At 42.6% G+C, this 19,629-nt stretch overlaps 9 protein-coding genes across 9 annotated transcripts; 4 read left to right on the top strand and 5 right to left on the bottom strand.

Moving 5' to 3' along the window:
* Positions 1-109: 109 nt before the first annotated feature.
* Positions 110-987, bottom strand: EAE97_001707 (uncharacterized protein; the record flags this gene model as incomplete). The annotated part of the gene is made up of 4 exons (XM_038872218.1): positions 110-238; positions 391-556; positions 628-865; positions 975-987. 4 exons carry the CDS (start codon positions 985-987, stop codon positions 110-112), a joined length of 546 nt encoding a protein of 181 aa, XP_038736776.1.
* Positions 988-2,784: 1,797 nt separating this feature from the next.
* EAE97_001706 (uncharacterized protein) lies at positions 2,785-3,912 on the bottom strand (the record flags this gene model as incomplete). Its single annotated transcript, XM_038872217.1, has 5 exons — positions 2,785-3,171; positions 3,258-3,470; positions 3,534-3,628; positions 3,764-3,826; positions 3,906-3,912. 5 exons carry the CDS (start codon positions 3,910-3,912, stop codon positions 2,785-2,787), a joined length of 765 nt encoding a protein of 254 aa, XP_038736775.1.
* Positions 3,913-4,322: 410 nt separating this feature from the next.
* On the top strand, positions 4,323-5,720 carry EAE97_001705 (uncharacterized protein; the record flags this gene model as incomplete). Its single annotated transcript, XM_038872216.1, has 1 exon — positions 4,323-5,720. The coding sequence occupies one exon, from the start codon at positions 4,323-4,325 to the stop codon at positions 5,718-5,720; it is 1,398 nt and encodes a 465-aa protein (XP_038736774.1).
* Positions 5,721-6,863: 1,143 nt separating this feature from the next.
* EAE97_001704 (uncharacterized protein) lies at positions 6,864-7,663 on the top strand (the record flags this gene model as incomplete). The annotated part of the gene is made up of 3 exons (XM_038872215.1): positions 6,864-6,912; positions 7,048-7,409; positions 7,472-7,663. The coding sequence occupies 3 exons, from the start codon at positions 6,864-6,866 to the stop codon at positions 7,661-7,663; spliced, it is 603 nt and encodes a 200-aa protein (XP_038736773.1).
* Positions 7,664-8,752: 1,089 nt separating this feature from the next.
* On the top strand, positions 8,753-9,493 carry EAE97_001703 (uncharacterized protein; the record flags this gene model as incomplete). The annotated part of the gene is made up of 1 exon (XM_038872214.1): positions 8,753-9,493. The coding sequence occupies one exon, from the start codon at positions 8,753-8,755 to the stop codon at positions 9,491-9,493; it is 741 nt and encodes a 246-aa protein (XP_038736772.1).
* Positions 9,494-10,502: 1,009 nt separating this feature from the next.
* On the bottom strand, positions 10,503-12,054 carry EAE97_001702 (uncharacterized protein; the record flags this gene model as incomplete). The annotated part of the gene is made up of 7 exons (XM_038872213.1): positions 10,503-10,855; positions 10,962-11,026; positions 11,081-11,463; positions 11,528-11,695; positions 11,751-11,770; positions 11,823-11,911; positions 11,933-12,054. 7 exons carry the CDS (start codon positions 12,052-12,054, stop codon positions 10,503-10,505), a joined length of 1,200 nt encoding a protein of 399 aa, XP_038736771.1.
* A 1,936-nt stretch (positions 12,055-13,990) lies between these two features.
* Positions 13,991-15,571, top strand: EAE97_001701 (uncharacterized protein; the record flags this gene model as incomplete). The annotated part of the gene is made up of 2 exons (XM_038872212.1): positions 13,991-14,793; positions 14,913-15,571. The coding sequence occupies exons 1-2, from the start codon at positions 14,511-14,513 to the stop codon at positions 15,569-15,571; spliced, it is 942 nt and encodes a 313-aa protein (XP_038736770.1). The 5' UTR covers positions 13,991-14,510.
* A 928-nt stretch (positions 15,572-16,499) lies between these two features.
* On the bottom strand, positions 16,500-17,682 carry EAE97_001700 (uncharacterized protein; the record flags this gene model as incomplete). Its single annotated transcript, XM_038872211.1, has 3 exons — positions 16,500-16,942; positions 16,993-17,486; positions 17,540-17,682. The coding sequence occupies 3 exons, from the start codon at positions 17,680-17,682 to the stop codon at positions 16,500-16,502; spliced, it is 1,080 nt and encodes a 359-aa protein (XP_038736769.1).
* A 427-nt stretch (positions 17,683-18,109) lies between these two features.
* EAE97_001699 (uncharacterized protein) lies at positions 18,110-19,298 on the bottom strand (the record flags this gene model as incomplete). The annotated part of the gene is made up of 2 exons (XM_038872210.1): positions 18,110-18,585; positions 18,650-19,298. 2 exons carry the CDS (start codon positions 19,296-19,298, stop codon positions 18,110-18,112), a joined length of 1,125 nt encoding a protein of 374 aa, XP_038736768.1.
* Between the last annotated feature and the right edge of the window lie 331 nt (positions 19,299-19,629).

The following is a 19,629-nucleotide window of genomic DNA, read 5'->3' as shown; positions in this document are numbered from 1 at the left end:
TTACAACCCTCCTTTCCTCCGATTCGCGCTGTCCCTCCTCTCCCGACTCAACCTCGGCAGTCACATCTCTTCTTCCCGTCCACGTGTTTCAATTCCGAACACTGACAGCTTAACGTCTAGCCCTAACCCATCTCTGTACATGTCTCAAGCTCGGATCTTCTTGCGTCCAGCGCCCCATGCCATAATCGGACGACCTGAGATCCGAGTAGATAGCCTCATCTGTGATTGATACCAATTCCTATTTCCCAAATCAGTACGCGTAAAATTCGATAATCCCAAATGATCAAAAGTTGGCAGCATCCTTGCTCGTTCGCACAAGAACCGGAAGTGGGGAGCGGCTCGGAGGCTCGGAGTGGAGAATGGAATGAAAAAAAAACCCCTTTGACTTACTGCTCGCAGCTGCACATCGCATGCGTTCAATTGATCCGTGTGCCCGGTATGAGGTCTCTGGCCCTGTAACACTTGATCTCTATAACTGATCCAGCGCTGTGCCGCACCTTGGCGAAGGTAGATCTTTTGAGCCTCGTGACGGCGAGAAAACGCATCCAGGAGTACCCTTCTCACTGTTAGTATTGGAAAAATCATGAAAGACCCAAGCGTGTCGTTTGATGGTAGGGAGAGACATACTGTTGCAATTCTGCTTTAGATTGCTCATCTGCACCACCGCGAACTCGTGGGACTCGAGTTTCAGCAGCACAGTTTAGGATATGCTGGCCATCTAAGGAGCATTGACGAAGAGCGGCATATCCTTCAGTGTAGTAATCATCCATGTTTGACGGGTCGGTAGGAGCAGCAGCGATGTAGTATTGAAGAGTGCGGAAGTCGGAGAGAAGATCTGCCACCCGGGCAGTTCTTTGATCGTTCACTAGTGAATGTGTAAGTGATTGAAATCAATTGAGTCTCATCCGTCCCGAATGCACTGTAAGGACGAGCACAAGTAACGGTCTTGTGTGGTAGGAACATGAATGACTTACATCCATCGGCCATTGTGTATGTAGGTTTGAGTGTTTGAAACTGCTGCAACTTCAAATAACGGGAGAATGGACACTAGAATGGCTTGCTAACTGGTATGAAGTGGAGACGGGAGACAATGAGGAACTGAATGAAAGACTGTGCCGTTGATGTCTTGGAAAGATGAAGCCATCTCGGCCGTTTATGAAGCTTTTCAAATCACAGATGACTAGATAAGACGTTGACTCTGAAAATTGATCATCCACTTTGAGTCTCAACGTGGCTGGCTAACGGGAGGATACCTCAGCCAGACAAAGCCAGTTCTTTGATTCCATTGGAAATATTAGATACCATTGAGTTACTCTCACTGTATAGAAAGCCATTTGTGCTCCACAACCAAGTCCGATGCTAATGATACGGGAGTGACGAGCTCAAAGCTAGTTTAAACCCTACAGAGCTGTAAGGATGTAAGGATGCAAGGGTACTAAGCTATTGTGGTACTTCTCAGGATATGCATGACAGCAGCGATTTGCGATATGTCCAAGGGTTCAGATTAGATGGTTTGAGAGAGGTTTTGGAATAGTATTGTGTAATGGGTGTATCTTAGATTCTTAGAGGAAGAGCGTAGGGATTGAAACGTGGGAACGAGTGGTGGAGGATGATGGGAGGATTAGATGAGAGGTAGATTGTGGGTAATTGATATGGGTCCCCTGTGTGATGTGCAATCAAATCTATCTATGTGACTTCCGTATGCGTGCGTGGTATGTGGATAATGATTTGGGATTCCTTTTGGGTTTGCTTGGTAAAGGAATCAAAGTCAAAAATGAGCTAAAAAGATTGATGCTACACCTCGGTACCTGTTCGCTCGCGTGGGAACAAGGATAAAATATTCAGCCTTCACTAGGTTTTGACCCGTCAAATCATCTAATCCACTCATAATCTTACAAAAAAGCCATCAGAGCAAAAACCATGTCAGTTCAAGGCTCAAATGTGTATTGCCATCGAATTTTTCAACCAATGGGAGACCTTGGATCCAGATCATAATATCGTTATAGCTGAAGTTGTAGAAAGCATCTCACTCACATTGGACAAGCGGTGACTGCGCCAGGTACCAACCATATCGACGCATATGTATTATTACATACCACACCATACTATTCTATACACATACCCAGGAGAATCTCCTAGCTCCTGAACACAGACTACAGCAGATCATCTGGGGGCCATACGATCTTAACCCAGTACCAAGATGTGATTTCTTTGGGAGATACTCCTATCACCGCATCTCAATATTCCATATCCGTAACTGGAAAACTCCAATAGACCCATTTGGGGACTCCACCCCACTACTCTTTTGGGATCCTCAATACTCAATAATTTCTATTCCCTGTCTTGTATTTTGTTTGAGATGCGAGGTGATTGATGATTCGATCAATCCCAAAACTATATTTCCGGATAGGGCTGCGTAATGCTAGATCATTGATGCTGCAGTAAAGTGATGTTCTCCTGGATCTAGTCAGATCATCCGAGACTGTCATGACACTGTCACCGAAGGCATGGGTCGTCTATTATTCAGTCCAGCAGTGGTCAAGCCACAATATGGCTATGTTTCCGTTTCGTTTCTTTTTTCCCTGCGGTGTACACATGTTGCACCAAAATTAACGAGACGACAAAAGATATGTGGCTTTCTCGCCTACATACCATTGCTCGGTATCAACTGCAGATTGGTATCATAAATTGAATTTCATAGCAATAGTATTTCTTGATCAGTCATTCGCCGGATTTACCGAACGTATTTCATAGTTGCCTCATCTCTTTACTCATGATCGGCAACTAATCTTTTTCTGCGATTGCCTGTAACCTCTCATCGATCTCCTCTTCAGTCAAAGCCCTGAAGCCCGGATCTGTACCCTCCTTTCCATCCTTTCTTGGCCCCCCAACAATACCAATCTCCAATTCTCCTTTCTTGAAATCGACGCTGAGAACTGTGCTCAAAGTTGTGATGCCTAATTCTACTACATCTTCCCAGCTACCTTCTGCACAATCCTTGTTCTTGAGCTTTTTCTCCAGGTGATTGAACGCCTCCTGTTGCTTTGGACCCGAAGCTGTTCCTTTGTAACCAGTGTAGTAGCCAGCTGGGTCACATTTGTACAGTTGAGGACCAAATTCAGAATCCAACGATATTAACGTGGTTGCAACACCATACGGTCTCATGTATGCCTAAAAAAACAATATCAAGTTAGCAAGATGAATAGAGATACAGTATCATCCAACAATTCAACAAAGGTTTCATTAAGTAAGCTTACTCTTTGGGTATAGACTTGGCTGATATTGGCGATCCTCTTTGCCAGGGCATCACACGGCATCTCGTATCCAAACTTGTATCTGAATTCGGCAGCCTCGCCAATAGCTCTTTGAACAGAGGCTCTGGCATCTGCGATAGAACCTGTCATAACGCATCCTACGGATGGTGACAATTGGAAGATGTGGGAGACGGATGATGGATCAATGAGCTTATCCTATGTGGAGCACCATTGTATTAGTATTGAACTTGAAATAGAATCTGGATCAGTGTGTCGTACGGGAACCTTCTTCTGAGACAGAACAACGGCACAATCCTTTCCTCGAATGCCTACAGACATAATGTTCGCAGCGGTGATAGCTTTAAAGGCATACTCTATTCTCGCAAGAGCAGTTAGTATAAAGTTATTGCATGCTGTTATGTTGGATTGGGGTCGTGATAGATCAATAAAGCTGAGATCCTACGAATCCCATGGCTTTAACGGTTCTATTTGCGTCTGGATCTGCGTACCGACTTGGTATAATCTTCCTTGATCAGAGAAGATCGTGATATGTCTGTCGTAACCTGCGCTACCTATAGTGGATTGTTAGTTCAAGCTTCTTGAGCTTCTTGAGGAGCTTGTCAAGAGGTGGGCGCGCGAGAACAAACATACCCGACATTTTGGAGAAGTCGACTTGGTATTTGAATTTGAAGGATGGGGTATTTCAAGACAATGGCTACTTGTAAATTGGAATCAACAGGTATCGTGGTTGTTTAGGTGGGAAATAAAGACGTGGAAGAAATTATGATGCTTCAAAGTTGTCATGTACAGTAGCTATTGGTATCTAACCTTTACACGCGGAAGCTTGAAGCCTGGACTATCGTTCAAAATAGTTTAGCGCCGGGTATTAAAGCGGCGGGAATTCTTATCAAGAGAAAAAAAGTTACTTTGCGGTCCTGCACATCAACATCAATCTGAGAGTCAATTTTTTGTACTTTCTGTCAAACATCAAGGCTTGCCTTACGAAGCATAGATTAAGCTCATGTGTCTGTAAGCTGGTAGATTCTTATATTTCTTGAGTTCTTTGCCATGATACCTTCAGCTTCCGCGAGTGGAGGGGCGCCACGAATTCCCTCATGGAAACGATTAGGCTTAAAGTTGAAATCGGCCCCAAATTCCTCGGATTCAAATATTCAAGCCTCAATTACCGAACCTCTTAGAGAAATCGAGATAGCAAATAAGAAAAGACCAAGAGAAGACATCGAGTCTGAGCACGAAACGTCTGCGAAAAAGCCGAAGAATCTCGACTCTCATCCTCCTGCTTCTGAACCACAACGATCGGTCGTTCCCGATTCAATCATTACTACACCCAGAAAATCTGCACTAAAAAAATCAGTAACATTCACACCAGAAACAAAATCACAAGATGGCGATAGTATAAAACAGTTATACTTAGGTTGGGTGGCCGATCAAAAAGCACAAGACGACTTTTTCTACGGCCCTTCTACGAGTCAAGCTTTTGCAACACCCGCACCACCTATAGTCGAGGAACAGTTTGATACTACACTCCCAGAAAAGGAACGAAGAGTGAAAAGAGTCAAGAAGACAAACTCGGAAGCCAAACCCGAAAATGGTACCACTGAGAAGGATTTGAAGCCCCAGAAGTCTGTGAAGAAGTCGAAAGTCTCCAAACCAAATGCCGCCCCACGTCCATTCTTAGCGTATTTAAGACAGTATCACGAATCGAAGGAGACGTGGAAGTTCAACAAAAATCACCAAAATCACCTATTGAAGCACGCTTTCAACGTTGAGGTCGTCCCTTCCGATCACGTCCATCTTCTCTACGAGTACGTCAGAGGTTTGCAGGGAGGCGTCAGAAAAAGACTTCGAGACGAAGCATTAGCTATTAAGGTGAAAGATCGAGAGTCTGACACTTCTGGATTTCCAGCAACCATGGCAGACAGTAGCAAAAGACAACGAGAGTACGATCTTGCGATCAACGAATATGTTGCATCAATGACTGCCGGTGGGGCATCGTCGCGAATGGGGTATGAAGAAGGTGTAATTATGGGATTGTCGGACGCAGCAATGGCTCCCAGAATGGCCAAAAGAATGAGAGCCGAACAAATTCTTGCTGAATTGGGCTCTTCGTCTTCCGAAGAAACGACGGATACGCAAGCCACAGAAACAGAATCTGTAGCAACGGACGGAGAAAAGAGGTTGCGATTGAATGACGGCACCCCGCAGAAGATCGGGAGGAAAAGAAAGCAACGGACACTTGCCGCTGATGATTCAAGCTCTTCTGACTCAGATTCAAGTAGTGATTCTGATGATAGCAGCTCAGATGATGAGTCAATGGTAGGCGGTAAGAACAAAGATGATACATCTTCCAGTTCATCAAGCAGCTCATCTAGTTCGGGAAGTGATGATGAGGATTCATCCAGTGAAGACGGGTCGAGCAGCAGCGAAAGTGAGGACAGTGAGTGAGGACGGGATCCAATATTGAGTCAGTGGTATTGATCACATTTTACCTCTCATTATGATGGTTGTCCAAAAGGATGGTTTGAGAACTGATGTGGGTGCAAGACTTACAAATCGTTTCAATGTTTCTTGCCTACAAACTACAAATATCAACTGCATATTCGATAACCCAGTTGGAGGACATAAAAACGTCCAAGTCGGTTTCGTGATTTCTTTTCGGATGGCCAATCAGGGATGGCTGAGCAAATAATACATGGCGATGGCTGTTCAGTAGTTACACTTTCTCCGATATCCAAATCAGCCTTGATATTGTTAATTGAGATACCCAAATAAAAGACATGGCATCAAATGCCAATTGTTCTTTTATCACCAATAATTTAACAATTCTCATACAAAATTGCTTCTTATCAGTACTTACCTAGGTAGTAATAATGTGATACTAATTACTGTACCTTGTATGCAATTGTATGCAATTGTATGCAGCCATATCTAAATATCAGTCCTCGTGATTAAAATCTGTCGAATTTTCCGGAGCCCCCCATTAGGACGAACTCGTTAAATCTCCAACGTCATATCGACATTCCACTCCACTCTTTAGAGTCTAACTAATAAAGTTAATCATTATGACATGTTTGGACATTTCCTCCCACCTCTCCTAAAGTTAAAGAATCTCATCACTTCAAACATACACAGAGACCATCTATCTATCTACTTGAAATTTTGAGACGTGATATAGGTAATTATAATTGAAGGAATCGGATCTCTCTCCGAAACAGTCGTTCACCGCCATTTGTTGAACGTTTGGGCGATAGATGACTTGGAGGAAGCTTTATTTAATATCAGCGAATCACTCGATTAGGCAGGGCAGGCAGGCCAGGCCAACAGGTTTGTGCTTTGCATGCATAGGTCTACTACGCAACCTTCCTTCGAAGACCCATATTGATTCAATTACAACGACTCGAACCCCTCATTCCCAATCTCTTTTCTTTAGAGACTTTCGTCGTCTCTTATCTTTACATTTCTTCAAGAGCAAAACTGATCCTTCGATATCAAGTACCTGAAGGCGAGACGGGAACAAATATTTGGATCGAAGGAGAGGTGGGAATTTAGGAAGTTTGCGAAAGTAATCTTGGGTATATTTACAGCACCATGACGAGAGTTTATGTTTACAGTGTCGCTCTCGCAGTGTTTATCGCTGGTATGTTATTCTCTGCATCATTTATATTTGTCGGTATCATGGCAGTTATCTTGACCAGAATCTAACCTCTGAGTTGATTTCGCCATCTTCTGCCAAAGCATCATAGTACAATAGCTGATCATTTGAGTTGTATAGCGACAACAATGACTTTTGTATCGATCTTCATACCTGATTGGATTACGTGGGATGTAACGACACCTAACGGTAATCATGTAACGAAATCGATAGGACTTCATCGCAGCTATAGTTCGCTCACAGGCCACTCTTCTCATTTCCCTACATCGGAAGATTGTGCAGGTCCAGACAGGGGATTCTGTTCCATGTGGCGATCCGTAGGATTTCTCATGTCTTTTGCGGCTGTGGTAGAATTGGTTACATTGGTGGCATATGTAGTTGTCTTATTCGGTGGCAAGCAGAAGAGAGAAACGGGCTGGAAAATACTAGCTTTCTTGCTGGTCTTGGTGGGTATAGTTGAAGCAGCTAGTATGAGTATTGTGGTATGTTGTGCTTGTTTTGGAAATTGATGGACGAGAGGCGAGATGATACTGACCGTTAGTAGGCATATCTATATGACCATGATGAGCAATTCTTCCCAGGCTGGAAGCTGGACAAAGGATGGATTTTCTGCACTATTAGTTGGTGTCTCTCGATCGCGTCCGCTGCAGGTATTGCTATCTCTGCATTTGCCCTCGCCCCTGAAGATGGCTACGAACTCATCCCAAGTGAGCGCTCCGGAGGAATCTCCGCATAATTTTAAACCGGGCAAATCTGCAACAAAGTCGTGATACATTGACATGGCCATGACGTTTCGAATTTAATTCTCTCGGTATCTATACTTTTGGCAACAACATGGAATGTCTGTAAAAAAGACTTCCCAAGGGCTCTTGATTTGGGTGGATCGCATTTGAGCATTTTGAGAGCGGCTGTATGAATCTATGCGTATACGATTGATGGACTGAATTTGGTTGGATTAATATGAATTGATGGTTACAAATTAGGAGTTAGGTCAATGAAAGCATGCTTCTCATCTTAATTATATCTCAGTTCCTTGCATTAGCTCATGCCTTGAATCCATGATAGCGCCGAAGCTTATCTAGAGGCTCGTTGACATATGCAGTTACTCGTCGCTCATCATATAAGGTTACCATACTGAGATTTTCAAGAGATGGAAGGCCAATCATTGGAACATCTGGCTTGATGGGCAGATAGCCTCGGCCTTTCCTTTTAGTAATTAGCATCTCTTATATTTTTACGAATTAGCACAAGTATTGCTCCTCGGCTCTCTTCAATCGTCTCTAAGAAATGTGCACATAGGCTAGGTAGGTTAGACAACTTCACAGCCACGGAATGGGATATAAGTTTTCTTTTCCTGGCTTGCGGGCTTGCGATCACGATAACTTGGGGCAGATAGAGAAAGGAGGTAATGAAAGATCCCGAGGTTACGGGTTAATGCATGGAAAGTGTTACTTGGTGCTTGTTAACGTGTGCCTTGAATAGTAACCGCAAAGTTGTGTGATGATACAAGGACGGACAGGCCATTAGGATAGATAAGCTAATGAATTCAGACAAGTCGGGTTGGTTGTACAGGATGAGGTCGTACAAGAAGTGAGGCTTGTGGCTGATGCAACGCTGACTGCTTGTTTGTTTTCTTAAGCGGTGGAAAGGTAATGGAGTGGTTTTCTCCTCAACTCTGACCTGGCAATCAACTTCCCAACAAAATATTTGGCATCAGTCGACTCTACATCGTGTCTGCAATTGACAGCTCGTGAGAAAAAGAATCTCGATTGCGTGTCACAGTGAGCGCAGGAGGCCTCAAACACACACCGCTACCGCTTCTGAAATGACGGCCAACATTCTCAGCCTCCCCAGGGAGCTTCGCAACAAGATATATGAGGAGCTCTTGGTGTGTGAATCCTCTATCGATATAGACTCCCAGCTGCGATTCCTACCCAGGAACCTGACTCAGGGCCTACTTTTCACATGTAGGACTATCCACGGCGAAGCCACATCAGTATTTTACGCGCAGAATATTTTCGAATTCGACCTTTGGAATGCTCAAGGTTTTCTCAACAAGATTGGTCCTATTAATGCCAGCTCTTTACGACGTATTGCTATCACCTTTCCCGCATTCTACGATCTGGAACCCTCAAATGTTGAGCTTGAAGTTAACGACTCTCAGGGCTTGTTGAAAATCCAAAACGACTGTACCAGTTTGATTACGCTTGAAACCGATTTAGAAAGCACCAATGCTTGGCAAACTAGGCTCGATGAGCTTGATAATCTCAATGTTGTTGCGGAGGCTTTGGCTTTAGTTGATTCTCACTTCAGAGCCATTCCGTCCCTACAAAATATTACTGTCAACTTGTATGAGGAGGGACCGAGTGATTATATCAGGAGGGAAATGATGAATCACGGATGGACTATCAAAACTACGGAAAACCCAAAATCGGATGACGATCCCAACGACATTTATCAATGGCTTGATCCTCCTCAGGACGATGATGATTTTGATGATAATTATAGCGTCGATAATTATGACATTGATAACGATAGCGATTTTTGGAGAAGAGCGGGTGACTAAGTGAGTCTCTAGCAGGTAGTATGAGATTACTCATTCTCTATTCGATTCCACTGAGAATGAGCCATAGACTGAGGACATCTCTTGCACAACAACAAATTATTGGAAAGAGCGCAATATCACGATTTATCATCTCACCCACATCAGGTCAAAACATTGGATTGTGTTCCTGTCCTTATCTCACAGCAGCATCCTTTTTACAGCAATCCCACCCTCATAAACTTCTTCGTGCTCCCTAGCTTTTACGAATCTTGAAAAAAGGACTGCCTGCCCATTCATTGCATCACACTTCGCAACACGGCTCCTTTTGAGCCCGGTACTTTTGCAAATCACCGCTCTCTTTCACAGCTATGATCTCTTTGCTTCATTCGCTCTGTTTAAGGTTTTCTGGTTGTCTCGTTGAATGACAATGTGTCTTTGTCAGGAGAAAGTAGGCTTGTGGGTATCAAATAGTAGAGGAAAAGCCTGGTGTCTTTGATTCTTCTCAGATGTCCTTATTGTCTCAATTACCCATTGGTGTCATGTTGAGGGATTCTGGTTGTATGAGAGCAGATCTCAAAGAGATGTGATGATGTGCAAAAGGCTTTCGTTGAGGAAACCTGCTTTATTCGTGTCGGTACCAGGCGGAAGAATAGTCACTTCAACATCAGTGGGAAACAGTCATAGTAGGCAGTCAGCTTTGTTTCTTCATATTATTACATGGCTGTTCAACATTCTCTATTACTCTCTTCAAATATTATATATCACAATACTTCTGTGCCTCTAAATTTCCAAGTCGAACGTGCTTTTTCTTCTAAGGCCAAAACTTCACGTTCTAGTAAGTCCACTCTGCTCTTGCATGATAACTTCTGGAAACCATATTTTAAATGAACATGCCATCTGTTTTTTTTTCCTCTTCTGGTGTATAACCTCATCCTGGCCATTCAAAACAGGATTGATATTCATCTAACTAACTATCTTCCTCCGTAAATGCTAACTCTCCTCTTTGCTCATTCGAACATCAATTTTAGGCCTAGTGGCGAAGCTCATGAGTAGCGATGGGAAAAGCATTTTCGCCAGCCGATTTTGTGCTCAAGCCATTACAACATTTACTGCTCAAGGCACTACCTTCAAAATCCGAAGGGCTCGTCACATCAAGATTTGGATAAAGATTACGACCCAGAGCTTTTATCGGTGCTGGTCTAGTAATAGCAGATTCTTGGGTTGATTCATCTTTAAAAATCGTGATATGAGCGCTTGATTTTGATAGTTCTAATCTACAGCGTAGAAAAGATGCGAGAGCGACAGCTACACTTGAAAACGTGTGTCGGTATGTGCGGAGAAATAGTCGCATGGCCAGAAAGCAGCATAACATAATACCGATATCTAGGTCGACATTACTTTTTCCCTGTTAGCTTCGTCTTCTATAGCGGATTATTCGGATAGAAAGAAGATACCCACAATACTCAATTGCAATTGAGAAGATTCTAACCCATATCGTCAGTTCGATTAAACCGCACCCGGTAATATATGCCCAACGCAGATCCCATGCAGGCGCTGTTATTACTCACATGTCAGGTATGGAATCTAGAATAGTAGGGCTGCACTCACAGTAATCCCACACTAAACATCATCATAGCAGGTATTCGCTTCCGCATTGGCAGATGCAATCTGATAACAGCAATGAACGGCAAGATGAAGAGATAAACATCAATCGCCAACCCCACAGCGGCCGTGGGAACGGAAAAGGTAATCGCTTTGAGTGTGCGGGCTGAGACTATATGTGATTTCCATGTTTCGCCATTAAAAGGCGTCGCCAGACAAAAGTGACCGACCGTAATAGCGAGATAAAATAGGGAAGAAAGCATAGCACCAATATATACACAAGTTTTCATCCATTGTAATCCTACAAATATTTCAAGATACATAAGAAAGAGAGAAAGCTTTACGAAGCCTAGAGCAAAATAGACCATCCAAGTACCTATGTAAAGAGCCTGGTTGATGTGAGGACTGATCTTAAAGCATAAGGGTTGTAGATAAGGGGAGAAGAATACATACTATCAAATTTCGCCGACTGAATAGACGCAATAAGGAGATATCCCACGAATGAATACCAACAATACAATCTCCAGTGCCAGCTTTTGGATAATCAATTGATGCTTGATACATGCGTAATAATTGTAGGTATACGTACATATTAGAACATCGATATAGACCACCAAAGCGCTAGGCTACTAGTAAATCAATACCGGACCCAAACGACCAAAGGAATAATACGTACGAAACCTATAAGTAGAGTGACTAACATATAGTTAGTTTGAATGCATGTTTGAAATGACAACGAGCGACTAACAATCACACCATGTCACTTTTCGCTGAATTGCCAATCGTGTATAAACTCGAATAGTGTAACATATTATCATAATGCCAGCCAATACAGAACTGACAATGGCAAGTACCTACCCTCTACTTGTTGGATTGACCAAGTTTGAGGTGACACCGAGGGGAGCAGCGATAGCTGGGATCTTTGCAAGAACCTCTGGGGGTAGACTTGAGACGAGGGACTGGATTGGAGTAACGGCCATCTTTCAAATCAAAATTTGGACAGATTAGCTGAGAATTAGACCTATTCAGTCATTGATTCACAGAATATTATAATCAAAAAATTTGTAGGTAAGTCAGTCCAGTATGTATATACGTATGAACTCTCACCAAAATCGAGTTCTTTGAAGAAATCAGACATCGAAAAGCTATTTTGATTCAGCAACGGATAGCACCGCAATGGCATGTTTCGCCAATACCACGAAATATCAAAGCAAAGACCGCCATAGGGTACACAATGCAATCAGTGCCATGATGAACAATCGCAGATATGAGGCACTCCATGAACTAAAATGTTGGAAATTCGGAAGGACTTGGGCTTAGCAAATCCGGTAAACACCACAGCTTAAGTAAATGGAGATCGCAGTTTATATTTATGCGATATTTGTACCCATGAGGTATTTTATATTCCAATCCCAAAGCGACCTGGGTTAGAGAAGCCTCTTCTTATGCATTATAGCAAGGAAACATGATGACTACGCAATAACATACACCCAACAATCAGGCATTACTCATTTAAAAGTTAACCCACTGAGGAAGAGTCAACGATCGTCTCGAGTGTAGCATTGCTTCAATACCAAACACCATTCAAGATCAAACCAATCAGAAACTTACTGATATTTAAAAATATCACCGACTAGTGATATTCTAGAAAGTGATTCTTCTACATTTTTCTCAAAAAACTTTCTCTTTGTCTTGAGCTGCTCCGACTTCGCGATCATGCTAGCTTGAACAGCGGAGTGCAAAGTTCCAACGACCAAAGAAATATAGCGAGCCCAAAATTCAGATCTTTCAAAGAATACAGGAAGAATAATTTATGACTTCATGAACGGCTTCATCTCTCAAGGAGAATCATATTCTGAGGAAAGGCACGTAAGCAACTAAGAAAGGCGTGGTGTGATTCACATTGGCGCATACAAAACACAAAGTAGAGTGTACGAGGAAACATACAAGAAGATCAAGCAAGTGTGCTGTGAGACTCCAGATGATAGCTCGATTTCAGCAATCTTGTTTGACGACCCCAGGTAGCTTCAGGACTAATTGATGGCCAATTTGCCTTGAGGATTGTCTTAATGGATCTTCGAGCCTTTGGAAGAATGTCTTTCCAGTTCGGTAAATGCTACTGTACCGATCTAGGGAATCAAATTAGTTCCGAGAGATTGGATGTGATTTCCAAATGGCAACTATATCATCCATTAAGTTGAAGTACACGCATATATGGCTCTTCTTGAAACACTAGATAGTCACAAGTATATGTGTTCACTCATTTCGATAGTTCGAATAACGCACCATAGAATCAAGAACGTTGGTTGAGAGCCACAACGATGTACTTTTGAGAGATGGTATCCTCAGTGAGGTGCCCATAAGTGGGTGGATAGAAGCAATGAAGATAGGAACAATTTAAATATCGAAGTTCTATCTGGCTCACACAGGACAGGAAAATCCTCGACCTTAAGATTGGGATAGTATCAATGATTGTAATATCAACGGGGTGCTTCAATACTAGTCCCTTTTTTGCCCCGCATCAAAACATTTCGCTCGAGCTTTCGCAAAAGTTGAGAATCCGTGAAAGATTCAATGGATGAAAAGCAGATTTTTGGAGGGGCAGGAATCTTTAAGTGGGATAGCTATCATCACTAAGATTAATTATTTTTTTCGAATGAGGTTAAGCGTGGAAAAGTTCTGTCATGTGATTTTGTTAGTTTAAATAACAGATTTAAATCTGAATTCACCACAACATAGGTCGTTTGGCCGAGTGGTCTAAGGCGATGGTTTTAAGACACCTTCTAGGAGGCTGAAAACACCATTATCGAGAGATGCGAGGGTTCGAACCCCTCAGCGACCAACTGTTTTTTTTTGAATCCTGTGCATCATAAGTTATTTTTCTCCTTCTCAGGAGGCCGGAAAGATGATTTGCTCACGATCTCGTTTTGCCACGCACTCACTATTCAAGCCAACATCACTCGAGACATCGGGATTTGTATTACAAACGTGTTTGTTATCGTTAGAAGAGAAAAACGGTATATGATGTTGAAACATGATGGTATTTTGTGATTGCCTCCAGGTGCTCTTAATTTTCCAATGCGAGTTAGAATGTATTGTGGTCATTTTCTGTAAACGTTATTCCTTTTGGGACTTGGTTGATACATCCCGCGGGTTTTCTATTTTTCCATACAAAAGATGCCCTCATATCACCAGCTACCGGTGCTGTAGATCTTGCAGGATGCAGATACCAGACCAGATTGCTGCTCTCGACAATTGGAAAGTATACTCTAGCAAACGAGCCATTCGGGCAATTCCGAAATAATTCGATCCAGGTAGGCTTATCGAGTGAGGGGTCATTCGATAAGAGAATCCATTTCCTTAAACTCCACAACTAGCTTTACTTTTATACCTTCAACTCTCTCAATAATAGGAATTCCCTCAATTCAAAGCAAAAATGTCTCCCTCTCGTACATCGTCGCCTCCTACTGCTTCTAAAGGCCTCACCAAGGAGCAGCTCGACACCTTTAACAAAGATGGCTATCTGATAATCCCAAGAGCTCTCTCCCAAGAAACAGTTTCCTCCTTACTATCCGAAACTCATTCTATGTTGAACAATTTCTCGCTGGACGATCATCCTATGACGAAGTTTAGTACTGGAGAAGGAGATGACGTTGAACATGTTGGCGATAGCTATTTCTTAGAGAGTGGTGATAAGATACGATTTTTCTTTGAAGAAGGTATGTTTGCTCGTATTTTGGATCATGAATTGTTCACTTTATGTACTTTTTTTGATTCATACAACCTTGTTGGATTCAATTGAATCTTCGCTATAAATTACTAACACCGGAGAAAATAGACGCACTCTCCCCAAAAGGCGAACTCCTAAAACCCAAACACCTCTCCATAAACAAAATCGGGCACGCCCTCCATTCACTCTCGCCCTCTTTCGCCGCGCTTCTCTCTCCAAATGCCACTCACTCTCCCTCTCTCATCGCGCAGTCCCTCGGTTTCAAACAACCCAAATGTTTGCAATCAATGATAATTTGCAAGAATCCCGAAATTGGCGGCGCAGTCCCTCCTCATCAAGATTCCACATTTTTATATACCGACCCACCGAGTGCAGTAGGATTTTGGTACGCGCTCGAAGATGCGACGAGGGAAAATGGATGTTTGAGTTTTTGGCCTGGGAGTCATAAGTGGGAGGGGGTGGGGAAGAGGTTTGTGAGGAGGAAAGATGGTGCGGGGACGGAGTTTGTGGAGAATGAGGGGGAGATTTTCCCGAGAGGTTCAGAGAAGAGAGAGAAAGAGGGAGATGAAAAGAATGGCAGTTATGTAATGGGTGAAGTTAAGGCGGGAGATTTGGTGCTTATTCATGGAAATTTGTTGCATAAGAGTGAGAGGAATACGAGCGAAAAGGGGAGAATTATTTACACGTTTCATGTTATTGAGGGGGAGAATGTGTATGATGAGAGGAATTGGTTGCAACCACCTGAGGAGGGTTTTACTAGGCTGTAGATTACGAGTTGAAAATGAAAATGCAATAGCCTGGAATGTCGCTTCATGGTGATTGAGATCTGTGTGTGAATTTGGTCGTCTCATGGGCGTCTACTCCTGGACTGGATACTAGAACATTGATGAAGTCACATATGAAACTACATGTGTATGCATTTCAGAATACTAAATGAGTAGCCAAGTTAGTATGAGGGATTAGAACAATAAGAAATGGGCGATCACGGCGACATCATAAAATTTCAGGCCCTCAAGATACAGGAGGAGAGAAAATTGAGATTAAGATGTTGTATTACTATCACATACTTGATAACTAGTTGAGCAAAGCATCGCGAAGCTACCAGAAAGATATAGTCAGGTGCATAGAAAGCAATTATGTAAGGATATTGAAAATGTTCCAGATCAAGTTCATATGAGACGAATCTGATTCAGATTATTCTCCCAGTGTTTAGAGATATGCTGCGTTTTCTAATCTGGCGTATGAAGTGGAGAAAATATGGAGAGATGTAAAGACTTTTGGTAAAGATGTGTTGTGCGTGAAATTGTTTTCCGGATGAATAATGTGCAATGATGGTTCCCAGCAATGTTGTTCCACGGTAGAGCTACGAAGATTCGTGAGGTAGAAGTGATGATTCTCAAGGCCGTATTTGTAAAGTTGATACCCGGTGTGTTTTGAATTCTACTCTCCTTCCCTTCCATGCAATGTGCTGATCCTGTTCTAGTAGTGACATGGCGCTATAGATCAAGCTTTTATCTGTGAATATAGATGTAAACTGATGCTGTATGTTTCTCTCAACTCGTTCCCATGCGATGGATGCCGTGTATGTGATACCAGGATTTCGTTGAACCGAGAGGAAGACCCATATCATATCGAATTCTACCATGTAAATGCTCTTTTCACTACCTCCTTGCCACGGTTTATTGATGTCAAGAGCTAGTCACAAAATGTCAAATCCCCTTTCGCTGGGACTTTCCGTTGGAACTTTTCGATATCCAAACCAACAATTTTTCTTTCGAGCTCCTTGATCTGCACCTCGATCATCTTTGTGAACATCTGCTGATTTTTGCACCCTAGACCAGGCACTAAAGTTCCTCCATGTTCACCGAGTTTCGTTCTTTCTGCACACAAAGTTCGAATACTGAGTTTGGAGACGCATTTGTGAAGGTTGAAGAGATTGGTTCCGGTATATGGCGCAGGAGGAAGTGGCCAACCTATATCAATATGAATACTTCTTAGAAAAGAGCCAGTAGTCATGATACCGCATATATCGTGTCGGTCGTCGCAACATGCCAGAGGCTCAGTTCCTCGCTTGATGAAACTGTTGAGCGCATCAAATATATCAGACAAAGCTTGCGTACGGGCTGCCTTGATTGCATCTGGTATCAAGTTAGTCGATGGTGCGTTAGTTAAATCTTGCTAAACTTACCAACGATTGAGGGACGAAAGTAGAAGTCATCCTTTATATTAGCACCAAAATTACCTTTAGAGTGCAAGATTGCCCTCCGCGTGTGCCTCTCGAACACGCAGGCGTTGCCAAAGACCAATGACGTGAAGATGAGCGCATATAGATTACCGAGTTTATTGTGAATGGAGCAAGGCAAATTATCGAACCATTCTTTTGAAACCCACCGCATCGCACCAGATATTTGATATTTCTCTGTAATGATTGCTACTTTTACGAACAATTGAAAGCTGATTTTTTCGGGAACCATTTTGTTGCGATGGTGGATAACATTGGCTACGATTGCGAATGCATCAGGATCGTCATCAGGCAGCTTAACTTCAACCTTTCCACACGCGAGTAACGCTGCCCCTTCTTTAAATCTAGCATCGCCAATCATTGCGTCGAAGACAGGCGATGCAAGTATTAAATGTTTCGAGGAAACAAGCATAGCGATGCTGTTGGGGGTATCATCGGGACTGACAGTACTGTCAGCTTTAATCAATGAGAGAGAGTTTAAAGGAAAGAATACGTTTTCCTCTTCAACGAAGTTGACTCATTTAGTGAGTTTTTGCCTTCTTCTTTATCCTCAGAATTCCGTGTAAAGATAAGAAGGACATTGCCTTTGGTATCAAAGACAAGCTTCTCTGAAACGTCGGCGGTGTCTGATGCCATCGTACTGGGATTGCTATTCGATGTCGATCGGAGATTGTTGATGGAAAAGAGGACAAGAGATTCGAAAAAATTGTTAAGATGAAGACTTCTGTGGGTCTTCGAAGACGGCAAAGCTGTAGATGTAATACGAAAGAGAAATAAGTTTCGAGAAAGCTAAAGTCGAGGATGTTGTGGTGTATATGATATCGTTACTTGTAAACGTCGAGTGAGATAACTGATATCGAATTGCAAAGTCGAGGAAGAAGTATAGTCCTATTCTTTGAACTTCTGATAATTGGTTTTAATTTGAGTATTTGGTAGGCTGTATTCGTTAAGAAGTGAGAGCAAGAGAGTGACAACGAAAGTGAAGTGTGGGCAAATGATTAGTAATTAAGTATATCTTCTCGTTCCTAGAAGCTTTCTTCAGAGAACTCCTAAATTTATGATATCAAGAAGGCGTAAGCGACAACTGTGTCATGTCCAAATTATTCGCCTTCGCTCTCGCTGATAGCTCAATCTCTGGCCGCACTTTCTTCCCCTTCTTGAAATCCTCCATATCTAATCCAGATAGCCTCTTCTCAAGATTCGCCAGTGCAGTATCGATAGCCTGTTTGACACCATGAGTAGACCAATGATGATACTCAAAGTCTTTGAATGGAGATATTTTATCGCAAAGAGCAACCACTTCCACTTTGCGGATTTGGTTAACAACATAGTTGAACGTGAGATCGGTGTCAGTGAGATCTGGCACGGGAAATATGCCTAGTTTGGTAGAGCTCTGGAGGAGCGTTCCAAGGACCATGCCACTACATTCGAAGGAATCTTTACGGGGTGCGGTGCAATGATGTTTACCGGTATTGACTATTGTTTCGACTATCAAATAGGCGTCGGTTATTGCAGTCAATCTTCGTTCCTGGATTGCATCTTCACTAGTGTTAGTCATGTCATGTCTTCAAAACTTCAGGGAAAAGGGCAAAATCTATCTTACCAAGAACTCGATTTGGTATTGGAATATCATCTCTTTCTTCACCAATCTTACCATTACTTTGTCGTTCTGCAATTCGAGTAACTTCTTTAAAGATACTTGGCTTTTCAAATACCCAAGAGATACTAAGCCATGGAAGTAAATCGTCGGTAAATTCCTCTGGCAACTCGGCTTCAAGCAATGATATCCATCTATCAGACATAATTTCAACTACCTCATGTAATTGATACTTATCGACCAGGGTAGAGATTCTCGATAAGAGATCTAAATCGATTTCACGAGGAACGTTCCTTGTCCGACCATGAATAATGCACATCAATATTGCAAAAGCGTCAGGGTCATCGTCAGGCAAGGAAATCTCAATTTTGCCAGCAGAAGCTAGTTCCCGGCCTTCTTTGAAGTTGCTGTGTTGAAGCATGGCTTTGAATACAGGAGAAGCAAGACACATGTGCTTGGATGAGACTAACATCTGTACATCTTCGTTGCTAGCGCTTGGTTCATCCGTTGAATCGTTCTCCTCCGAGTAGTCTCGTGATTCTGTTGTTGTCTTTGCTGAATCTCCCAGGTTCTCTCCTTCATTTGTGTCTCCCAGCTCTACCACTCGGGTGAGAAGTAGGACCAGATCTCCGTCCGGATCATACGTCACAAACATCTTGCTTGATATCTATCTGAGTATAGATCTAAATTGCTACTCTTGTATCTTGAGTTTGGCAAGATTTTTTTTAGATGAAAGTAGGTCAGGAGATTAGAATGGGCTTGAGATGATTAAAATGTATATTCCTTCATAAACTCAGCCAGAAGTGATGACTATCCACTTGGGATGAGAAATTGAATAGTATCATCATTTTATATAAATCCAATTCTCTGTTGCCTAACATTTGACGTTATTGATGACATTCATTCGTGAAACCCAGATGAGTGCATAAGGCTGGAGCCTGCTAGATTTAATTGTGGCTGAGATCTACGATAGCCAAAACGGCAAG

This window comes from Botrytis byssoidea (assembly GCF_014898295.1).
Source record: "Botrytis byssoidea strain MUCL 94 chromosome Unknown BBYS_003, whole genome shotgun sequence".
NCBI lineage: Eukaryota > Fungi > Ascomycota > Leotiomycetes > Helotiales > Sclerotiniaceae > Botrytis > Botrytis byssoidea.
This window is presented reverse-complemented; position numbering and strand designations above follow the sequence as displayed.